An 11,657-nucleotide genomic window follows, 5' to 3' on the forward strand; every position below is an offset into this window, starting at 1 on the left:
TTATTTTCCTTCTTTTGCTTTCTTTTTTTTTCCTGTTTTCATCCACAGATTGGAAAACATTAAAGTATTAAGTAAACTTGACCCAGGCAGGACTAATTCATTGAGAAATAGCTGCATTCAGTGTCATATCAGCGACAGTCAAGTCAGTGGATTCCCCTCGCTGTGGATGGTCACCATGTGGGGCAATTCTGACACATCCAGTCAGTGCACACTTACATTTGTGGTCTGTGATGAGAACGTGTTCACTAAGACCAGATCTGACCTGCCAGGAAACGTGTATGTGGACCAGATGCACTTTGTACATCTCATTCAGGGAATAAAAGTAAAACTACTCAGAGAGACTCTAATGAAGTAGTATCAGGTGATTCTTTTTTTCTTCAGGTAATGAGAGGAAGGATTTTATTAAGATAAATATAGAATATAGATAGAATATTGCGAGAGTGGGAAAATGAATGAAAATGAAGGGTGGAAAATGCAAGGGATTAAGAATCAGTAATGCAAGCAATTTAGTGTATCAACAGATTAAAAAGACATCTTATTGCCTTCCCATAGCTTCCCCAGAAACTAATCCCCTGCAAAGTTCTTACTGGACTTAAAAACACATCAAATTAATGCAAAAGAATTTTTCTTAAAAGAATAGTTGGCATCAATCATCAGAAGGCCAGACTGGTGGGCTTTCTTTTGAATTTTATTTGTACAGTAATGGTGTGGAATATTAGCCAGTAATATATGTAAATAAATGATCTTATATATCATTGTAAAAGCTCTTTACACTCTAACTGAATGCACCTCCTATATGCAATTATGAGGTAGACATTAATAATGGTATTTTCCACCCTCTGCAAAATATCAATACACCTTAAATTACTCTTATCCACGTAAGAAATATATGATTATCATGAAAACTCTGTACATCACAAATAATAAAATAATTATAGAATAGAAATTATACCGATTTGAGTGCATTTTTGTACATTTACAAAGAAATGCCGTTTTCTCATTTCTTCATTCGTTGCACTTTGTAGAGTTCTTTTGGGGCGGGGGACTGTACAAGTATTTACAACTCAAACAAACAAAAAGAAAACGAACAGCAGTGCATTCAAAGCTAATGTGCATTTAAATAACGTCTCGTTTGCGAGTCCTTTTTCTTTTTCTTGTCTTTTTTTAATATTTTGTTTTTTCGTCATCAGAGAAGACGAATTCAGCTGACCACGTGTCCTTGGCGCAGTCAGTTGTGGAAGTGCATTTTGTAAAGATGCCGACTTTTGAGCTTGAAATTACGCCTCAGTTATGTGTTCTTTCTTTCTTTCATTCACGCATTAAGTCTGATTTTGTGTCCTTTCTGTCCGTAAATGCGCCCTCTCCCAGCGCCTTTCAGATGGTCTCCAGTAAGGAAAAACAAGAAATCTCTGTGAAGGCATTGCCACCACCACCACCATCACGACCACCGTCTTATCACCTCTCCTCAGACCAGTCTGTGTTTGTGTTTGGTAGATTAGATCAACCCCTTCATTTTTTTTTTTATTTATTTGTTTTTTTTTTTACAACGGGCACTTGCTCGGGCCTGTAATGACTCCAGCTGGACAGTTACATTTGAGGCCTGGATGCACATACCCAAAAGAGTCCGGCCAGGCTGCCAGGATCACACGCTACAACAAAGCGCTGCTTAAAGGCAAAGCCCGCTGTCCTCGGCACGCACATGTGCGCAGTCGGACTTAATAGTTCCCCCCATCTCAATCAGAACGCCCTTCTCCTCGTGCCATGTGGACACATCGCACTTTTTGGGAAAAAAACAACAAGAAAAATCTATTTTATGATACTTGACGCCTAGTTGGGAAATATTGTGCTTAACACTTTAAGGCAGAGAGTGAAATTTAATGCGACTGAGTCTGAATAAATAAAAGATATGGCCTCGTGTGTGTGTGTGTGTGTGTGTGTGTGTGTGTGTGCGTGCGTGTGTGTGTGCGCGCGCGCGCGTGTGCGTGCGCGCGCATCCCTTTTGAATAAAAACAAGGCGCATCATGCGTCAAAACGCTTTGAGACCCATGAGGACTTTCTACCTTCAGCCTTGAACCCACTGAGAGTATCTTTAACAATCTTCTGTTGTTGTTTTTTGTTTTGTTTTTTCACAATAATGGCCGCTACCTGCACCCACACTGCTCCACCACCATATCCTCGTACTGTTTGTACACCACGTTATTGCCCGAGTCTATGTACAGGATGCTGATAGGGCTGAGTTTGGTGGGCACGCAGCAGCTGGGCGGGGTGCTGTTGGGGTCCATGGAGTTCATGAGCGTCTGTATGATGGCGTGGTTGGTCGGCTCCAGGTGCGACCTCAGGGGGAAGTCGCACACCCCCTCGCAGTGGTAAGCCTCGTAATCCAGGGGTGCAATGATCCAGTCGTCCCAGCCAAGCTCTTTGAAATTCACGTGCAGAGCCTTTTTGCTGCACCTGGATTTGGATTTCTTCCCGTGCCGCTTCCCGTGCCGGTTGCCCAGCGCCGTCCTCCTCCGCCGCCTGGGCCCTTCTCCTTTGGCCCCAGTCAGCGGAGATACCCGCTCCTCCTTTGCCACCTTCACTTCCTTCTCACTGACCGACCTCCGCGACTTGATCTGCTCCTTCATCTCGTTGAACAGGTTCTCCCTCTTCTTGGAGCGGGTGTAGGCCACCAAGATGGCCTTCTCCTGCTGGGACCGGCCGCTCCTGTCCAGCCCCAGCTGCCTCAGGTCGACCTCGGTGTCCGATTTGCCCAGTGTGACCCTTAGCTGGAGGCAAAGCTGGTTCTCCTGCTGATAGTGACGAGAGCGATGGGGGTGGTGATAATGATGCTGGCGCGCTTTAAACACTTCCCACACGTCCAGCACTTCCCAGCCGGCTTTCGTGGAATCCAGCAGGTCCAGGGACCTGGAGTCCAGCAGCTTGTCTGAGCGACAGGGGTAGAGCTGAATGTCGTAGAGGCCCGTCTTCTGCAGGGAAGTCTGCAAATCCCCGGGCGCTCTCCTAAATATCCTTAATTCCGCCCCGACCAGCTCCTCTTTTTCTGAAAGGGTTGAGACATCAAACAGATACTTTTGTCTTCGCAGAGGAGAGTGCAAAAGATCGTCTGCGGGGATAAAAGGAGAAAATAATTGCAGTCAGATTCACTTAGGGTGTACAGTGTTCAGAGGGAGGACGGGAGGGGTGAGAGGAAGGAGGGGGTCGGGGGGTGGGGGGCTCACATTCTCCCACAGAGGCCTTCTCTCTCTTTCTTGTTGTTCAAATGTCCACCCTGGACCTGACTGAAACAAACTGCAGCTGACAAGTCCCCAGTCTGGAGGGGAATTGAAAAAAGAAAACAACTCATACCATTATATGGAACTTAAAACAATTGTTTTTTCTCGAAATGACGCCTTTTTAAAACTTTTATAGGGCTAAAGGCGGGATGAAGGTTAAGCTCACAGAGTTTATTTGAAAGCTTCCTTATATAAAATTTGCGGTTTCTTAATTTAATTTCCTGCAAAAAGTGCACGTATTTTGAGATGAATTATAAATTCTGTCTTTTTTTTCCCACTTGATATCACATTTCTCCGAAAATCACGGGAATGACGTGAACACTTTTTATAAATATTTTTTTTGCGAACAAAACTCCAGAACAACCTGCCAATATTTGCATTCCGTGCCACTTTTAATCAAAGCCAGTGTATTTTCCCAAAAATACCCACGCTTTCGTTCAACATGCTGACAGACCGATCATTAATTTCCACTTCTCTGGCTGAGCAGAAGAAGCCTGAAACTATTATTTCCCTAAAAGTCTGAGAAGCAGCCAGAGCACCAGAAAAAAATGTATTTAGTTTTCTCTTCTTTTTTCTTTTTTGGAGGAGGGGGAGAGAGATTTATTGCTGAGTCTTGTTTGTAAGAAACCCCCCCCCCCCCCCCCCCCCCCAAAAAAAAAAAAACAAGGGGCTTTGTGATGCGAAGGGTCCTCAGCGCTGCCAGACACTAACGGACCAAGCGACATACTGTACACTCAGCTGAACAATACACAATTAATGCATTATTCCCCACTGGAGACCCAGGAGGTCAACAAATATTTCATCAAGGCGAAGCAATGAGACTGGAATTTAACACCGAGACAGGCTGCATGAGAAGGTGTTAGCACGTATTCAATTTCTCATTTAATGGAAACATTTTATTTAATTTTGTGTGTGTGTGTGTGTGTGTGTGTGTGTGTGTGTGTGTGTGTGTGTGTGTGTGTGTGTGTGTGTGTGTGTGTGTGTGTGTGTGTGTGTTGAAAGGGGGAAAAACTGCATCTATGGCGAATTTTTTCGCCCTCCCCGGTGCTTTTTACTGTTTTCGAATTTTATCCCAAAGGAGCTTCAACAGTTTCAGTAAAACACAAAAAAGTAATTTAAAAAAAAAAGACGAAAAAATGAATTTAGATTTAATATATGAAATGTTAAAGTTTTATTATACAAATATCTCAACATGTTTCAACTGTTTGTGATTTACTGCGCACTTTTTTAGTCAAATCAGTATTTTATCGTGATTCTTTTTATTATTATTATTCATTCATATTATTAAAGTGACTTGGCTAGATCGAAAAGCCCTCGTGGTCTGATTTGTAAAAGTTACTCCATAGAGATATTTAAATGCGGTTGTCAGTTTCCCCTGTGATCTCAGCCGAGTCAGACAGTAAAAGCAGATTGAAACCTTGTGCTCCTTTCAGTGACTTTGCACGTCTGGTTTGCATTACTTTTTTTTATAAGACCTCAAACAAATCGAATACAAGTTCACCAAATAATTAACAGTTCTCAATTCCCATATTCCTCATTAAAGTACTTTCCCTCTTATATTTAATCTCATCCCTGCCAACGACAACATCCCCCTTAAAACGCGAAGGGGACTGTCAGTGACTGACTGCAGGAATTATTTTGTTATTTTTGTAGACAGTTAAAAAAGAAAGTTACAAACTTTTCTTCATTTGAGTATTATACACAAAGCCAATTTTTTCCATTATGCGTAACACGCTTGACGGCGGATAATTGGGGGAGAGTGCGGTAGATTTTATTGCGTGGTTAAAGCCTGCATCCTGTGCACTTTTTTGTGACCTTGTTGGTTGTATCTGAGCAAATGCACACCATGTTTTTGTCATCTATGCCTGTTTAGAGAGAGAGGGGGATAGAGAGAGGGGGGATAGAGAAAGAGAGCGAGAGAGAGAGGCCAGGCTGCACCATCTGCGCTTTAATGAGTTACCCCAAGTGCCAAAAGTAATTTTCAGAATCGGGTTATTCTTTTCTGATCTTGCCTTTTCTGACCTCCAGGAAACACCGCCTGGTTAATAAGCAAATTTCATCTACCTAAAAAAAATGTAAAAAGTGTGAAAGCAAAAGAAGCTACAGGTCTTTTTTTTAAAAAGCTATCTCTGCACGCATGAGTCATGCGCAAAAGTTACTACTTTCCGCGTCAAAAAGCCTTCCCCCGTGTTTCCTGATGGAGGTGATTCAAATAGGGAAATGTCCCAGCTGAGGTTCATTGTGCAGGTTAATTCAGTGCAACACTTTAGGGATGCTGGGAGGAATCCCAGAAGTAACCGAAGGTACTTGAGCTGAAAGAACGGAAAGAAAAATAATTTTCCGTAATTAAAGTGGCGGTGGCAAAAAAAAGAATACAAACCACTTCACAGCGACGAAACTTCCCTTTCGATTTTTTCCTCTCTCGTCATTTTATTGGTGATGTGCCCATTGTGGCCGAGTTGGGTCATTATGGGAGAATAGACAGTGTTTGATATGTTATGACATGAACACTCAATTAGATCACCGAGTTCAAATACTCCAGTCAGCCGTTCGATGCCAAGCAGCTCTCAGAGGGTCCAGCTCGGGGTCACAGCTAGTGACACATCACATCAAAATCACAGGAGAGAGTGAGGCGTTTTTCCTATCAAACCAGCTCACACTGCAAGAAATGGCTGCACGGACGAGCAAAACAAATTTACAATCACCCCAACAAAGTCTCTCTCTTTTTTTGTTTTTTTCTGTCTTAAAAAGAACACGAGCGTGAGAGAACCGCTTTTATTTTCATTGCGCATTTTTGGTTGCTTTCTATGAATTTGAAATACATCTATTTAAAAATCAATTTTCTTGACAAGCGAAGAAAAACATTTGATTATTAGTTAAATCATTTCAATTGCGCATCATTGGGGCTGATATGCTTCCACGGAACAGCTCAGGATGGACATTTTTTGCAGCGCGCAGTCTGCGTCCTGGAGCCGAGGCTCGGAGTGTTTCAGACAGGAGGGGACGCAAACAAAGATAGCTTTTATTTCTCCCTCAAAGATTAACTCGGCGTATGTCCCCTTGTGTGTGTTGGATGTGTTAGTGTTTATCAGATTGTGTTTGTTCTCGCGGGCCGGTCAAATCACTTGGTTACACACGTTAACTGAGCCAAACACCTGCTTCTCACACCGACCCGCTTCTTCCCCCGGCCCTCCCAGCCCCTCTTTGTCAGAACAAGTTGGTCAAACTGGGCACCATGAAGGCAACAGATTCCACGCTTTAATATATGTGGGACTGGGGTGCTTGCGTTTGAAACTCGGATAATTATTTAAGGATTCTTGGGTAAAAGAACCGAACACGAAACTCACAGCAAGTGTTTTAAGTTGGGGGGGGGGGGGGGGGGGCAAAAGTTCTCTGTGTTCACGTGGAGGTTGGGAGCGGGGATAGCTTTTGCTACAGCCTGCATTGACAGTGATTTACAGCTTTCATCTAGAGAGCGCCTCAATTAGTGTTTTACTGTCGTGTTGCCCAGAGGTTAATTTAAGTGTAATATAATACTCGAAAGAAAAGTTATATGTTTCAGTCAACCGTGGGGAAAACACATCCAAAAATAAATAAATAACCACGAAAATCAGCGCAGTGTTCAGGAGCAATGAATAAACCTGCAACTTTCAAATCTTTGCTTTTGTTCAGCACATTTTTTAAGAATCTCACTGGATACTGTGTGCGTAAAAGTCCGCCTGCACGGTGCTTTAAAGTGTGCGTAAAAGCAGCTTGTTCTTCACTCGTTATGCGTTACTGTCATTTCTTAGCAACAATTTAACAACCTCTACAAGGAGAATATTAAACCCGTCTGAAGGTGGGTGGGGGAGTGGGGGGGGGACTGTGCCACAAAATTATGCAAGACTGAGCTGATGGAGACAGCAGCTGAAAGAAACCAACCTGTTCCTCTGTCCACAAAACTTGTTATGGTGTTGGCAGATTTAGAAGAGCGGAAAAAGCTGGCGTTTAGTCCGAGTTTCTCTGCAGCAGAGTATGTCCTGTATATGGAGAGCATGTACTCATGCGGAACAATAGCGTCCTTTAGATCTTCTTTGTGGTGTCCCGCGACAGGATGAGAGGACGCGAAGATGTCTTTTAGGAATTTGGAAGAGCTTTGTCCATCCTGGTGTGGGATCCTGGCACCCCTGTTCCTCCTCGGCGCAGAGGGAGAGATGATAGCAGCAGACTGGAAACAAGGTATATTCCCAAGGAAAACAAGGAGGAGGCCCAGATATATCGTAATGACTCGAAATGCGTCCATGGCTGGAACATTCACCGGGAGATGTTAATAAACTCAATTTTTTCCCTCCCCCGCGCAGTGAAGTTAAATTCGAGGAGCTGCGTGAGCCAGAGATGGTGTGCGCTTCAGGGTCTGAGAGCAGCTAACTTTTGCGCTCTCCGGCCGCACCAGAAGAAGTGCGTTTTTCGCTCTGGACTCCACACAAGAGCGGAGACTGTTGGGCCGAAAAGAAACACGCCCACATGGTGGCTCAGTGCAGGGCTTCCCAAACAATTTTATGTCACAGACGTACTATAAAGCGTGCATGCTAGAGGACAGAGTGAAAGGGGGAAATAACAGTGTGGGAAGGTTTGGAATGTTTTTTGATTTATCAGTGAGTAAAATGCGTGCACGTGAGAAATCTGATTTACTGTGAATGGCAAAAACTCGAGTTGTAACATTTTTGACATTTCTGTCTGTAGCTTGGAGCTCTTTTAAGGTAGTGGATTCAAAATGTAACGCAAAGTATTTACACGTCTCTGCTATTAAATAGTGCAGCTATTTTCTCTGCAGCACAATTACTCATTGCATGGTATGGTCTCAAACACAGAGAGTGAAATGTTACAATTAACCCCATAGTCTGGGTTAGTTGTAACATATCCTGGGGGTGAAATGTAACGCAATGAAATAAGGGTACTGACAAAATCTTAAAATGTAATCTTTTTTATTCAACACCTGAATGCGCTTAGATCTAGTTATGTAGCTATGTGTGTGTGTGACAGAATGCAGAAATCTAGCGTTTGAACATATACCAACCCCTAAAAAAAAGACAAATTATGGAATTTTCAACAACTGAAAATTTGATTAATTGTGGTTGGTCTTTCTTGAGTTTGGCCTCATTGGCTCAGTGGGCATTGTAACCTACAACTCTTGCACCAACCTTTGAACATAACAATGAAGCTGAATTACCGTTTTCATGGCTTACCTTGGTGTGGTTTGCAAAGTGCTTCAGAGAGATGAAGAAGTCTGTTTCTTGGACCCATCCTGATTTATTTCCACTACCAGTACTTCCTACTGGCCCATCTCTGACAAAGTGTTCTGCATAACGTATGCGTGGGAACACAAACATCGGAGGAATTGTGTTGCCAATGGCATTAACCGCATATACAAAGGTGACCAGTGAACCTCTCTGCTGATGTCATTACCCCAACTTGTTTAATATAAGTTAAAGTAATAGTGTGGTAAGTTGTAAAATCTGCATTATTGTTACAACTAACCCAGACTGTTGCTGTTACAACTGACCCAGACTCCTATAGCCATGAACTAGCTAACATTACAGCCAACGACTAAAACATTAGCACTAAAGACCTACACAGAATATATCCCCATAGACATACAAATAACATAATTTAAGTTTGATGAGTTTAACTGCAAAGCAGACAATGCTATTAGAAATTGAAATAAACTTGCTTTTTGGCATACAAATTACTTTTTTTCTTCTTAAATTGTCCGTGTTTGCCAAAATGTGCTAATTTTTCACATGTGATAGAAGAACTGAGTTGGGCATGCACAGGATGAGTCACATCATTTGAAACTTAGCCCTGACTGGAGAAATTGAAAGTGTTACAACTGACCGACGTTACAACTATCCCCGGTCTCCCCTATCTAATTTTGTGGATGAAATTATATGAGACATTTCACTGTTTCCTCTTATTAGCCTGTGTTTTTTCACTGGCAAGTTTGAAAAATTAAGCGTAGGCCTTGTCAAATTTGAGAAACACTGGAAGGGACTAACAGCCCTCCTTATCGGTAAGTCTGACAGCGTGAAAGCTTCCAAGGACGATGACGTTAGATTAGAGTTTAAGCGCAGATACGCTGAAGACACAAACGAAGTGATCGTAAAGTTGCGACATTTTTTAAAGAAATCTTTAAAGATTATTCATATTTTACAAAAAATATACCAAATGTAGGGAAAACTAACTTTCAGGATAAATATCATTTGATGATTTCTTTCTTTTTCCGTTTTTACTTTAATGACTGAGTAGGCGTAGGTTTTCAGAGGCAGAAATGTCATTAAATAACCAGAGCCGAAAAGGTTCCTGGGTTTAAATGTAACTCAGTGGTGTGAACATTGTAAAGTTAAAACGCTCAGCCTCGGCGTAGAGCCCTTCAAATGATTTCGTCGAGACTCTGCTGACCTCCAATGGCCTCTAGCGTACATTACAAGAGGGAGGGAAGACGTTTCCCACGTCCGCGAACAGAACAGAGACCAACGTGGGAGCAGCTAAGGGTTAAAATGTAATTGGTGTTGAAACTTTTATTCGTGATTAGCTTTCACTCAAACCTAGCCACTTGTTTTAAAGCAGAGCAGACTGTGAGACAGAGTTTGGTGATGGAGGGGATTTTTTTTCCTACTCTGGTCAGTAAGAGTAGATATCCTTACTGTGGTCATCTCGGGTGCGCAGTTCTTGTCATGAGCAGCTGCTTTTCAAGATTTTTGTTGGCAAGAGGCAACTATCAGAAAAAAGCAGTTGTCCTCAAAGGAACTTTTAGCAGACAGTGAGAGGACTGCATCATGGTCCAGTTAAAATAAACAAGGATTATTTTGAACTGTGAATCATGCAAAGCTACTCTAGTAGAGTCTGGGAACAAAAATATGTCAGTGGAGATGAGCACAATTGCCCCCCTTTAAAGAGATCATTCCAGATATTTGTGTAAATGTATTTACAACACATAAGGTCAGAAGCATCATAGTTTTGATTCAGATTTTGCATTGAGTTTCCCAGGCCTTATCTTGTCTGTCTCTTTGCATTAGTAGCAAACAGAAGAAAATTATCATAATGGCGAAAGACTCCAGTGTTATCCCAAACATCAGAATCAGACAGCTAATGATGATCAGAACAAATAAACTTATCAACAAAGGAAGGAGATGTGTGTTTGGTTAATGATTTCTCTGTTGTAACAATGCTTCTTAGCAAACAGTTCTACACTGTTGGAAAACCTGTTTATTTCCTTAAATGGTGCCACATTTGTAAGTACAATGAATTTGTGGGTTTTGTCCGTTAAAAACTTGACAAATCTTCTCTGTCATTGCTAAACAGCTTATTCTGTTGTTGACGACAATCAGGTGATTAGCATCTGATTAGCAACACCTGTGAGTATGGATCCTGCCACAGTATCAGTTGGTGTTTGTTCTGATAAGTGTTGGTTCTGAGCATATTATGTTTGATATGGTCTACACCATGGGGCAACTTCAAGCCAGTGTTTCACAAAACCAAGTTTCAGCATTTTCTGGTACCATCTTGAGACTGAAGGCCACGTTCCATTTAACAGGAGATGTCAGAGACAGACGGACCAGACGATCTGGAACAGACTGCACACAGTCAATCTCCAGGCTCATAGGCCTGCCAGGAGACCTGCCATGACTGTCCTTCACTGTTAGGTCCATTTGTGGTGGACCTTGTGAAACTTGAGCTTGTGGAGGAATGTTATGTTCAGTGATGAGTCCTAATTCTGTTTACAGCGGTTGGATAATCAGGTAGTATGGAGAAGATCCGGAGAACGCTATGCTGATTGCTGCACTGATAGGGTAACAGCTTTTCGTTAGGCAGCGTGATGATGTGGAGCAGCATCTCCCTCACTAAAAAAAAAAACAAGGCTTATCATCACTGGAGATGATCTCAATGCCGCGAGATGAGATTCTACAATCAGTGTCAGTCCCATATCTCCACAGTCTGTAAACAAACTCTGTCCTCCAGGATGACAATGCTTACCCCCACAGATTGGGGTTTATCAGAGACTACCTCCAGAATTTTGGAGTGCCCGCCTGCAGTCCTGACCTTAACCTTATTGAACACTTTTGACCAAACACAAATTCCTTTGTTTTGTGCTTAGTTTGTTTAGTCTCGGCTGTCTGGCTTCCATATACATTGATAAACTATGCTAATGGTAGTTACTGTTCTGAAAATACTGAATATTGCCCCCTTAGTCTTGTTGATTTAATGATTTATTGATAGTAACTATTGCAATGGCAGGTCTCTGTAAGGTCACAAGTGTTGTTCGCAGGATCCTATATGCTTCAGTTCAAAATAGATCCTAATAAAAACCTGCCCATATCTGTGCTCCCTTTAAATCATTAAAAAAAA

At 42.2% G+C, this 11,657-nt stretch overlaps 1 protein-coding gene across 1 annotated transcript; it reads right to left on the reverse strand.

The window, feature by feature from the left end:
* Positions 1–1,989: 1,989 nt before the first annotated feature.
* On the reverse strand, positions 1,990–7,699 carry gdf6a (growth differentiation factor 6a). The gene is made up of 2 exons (XM_085472653.1): positions 7,194–7,699; positions 1,990–3,103 (listed from the first exon to the last, which is right to left on the reverse strand). The coding sequence occupies exons 1-2, from the start codon at positions 7,552–7,554 to the stop codon at positions 2,142–2,144; spliced, it is 1,323 nt and encodes a 440-aa protein (XP_085328779.1). The 5' UTR covers positions 7,555–7,699; the 3' UTR covers positions 1,990–2,141.
* Between the last annotated feature and the right edge of the window lie 3,958 nt (positions 7,700–11,657).

This window comes from Copadichromis virginalis, linkage group LG11, assembly GCF_057382275.1.
Source record: "Copadichromis virginalis isolate Kocher_CV1m ecotype Utaka linkage group LG11, C_Virginalis_male_GT1.1, whole genome shotgun sequence".
Classification (NCBI taxonomy): domain Eukaryota; kingdom Metazoa; phylum Chordata; class Actinopteri; order Cichliformes; family Cichlidae; genus Copadichromis; species Copadichromis virginalis.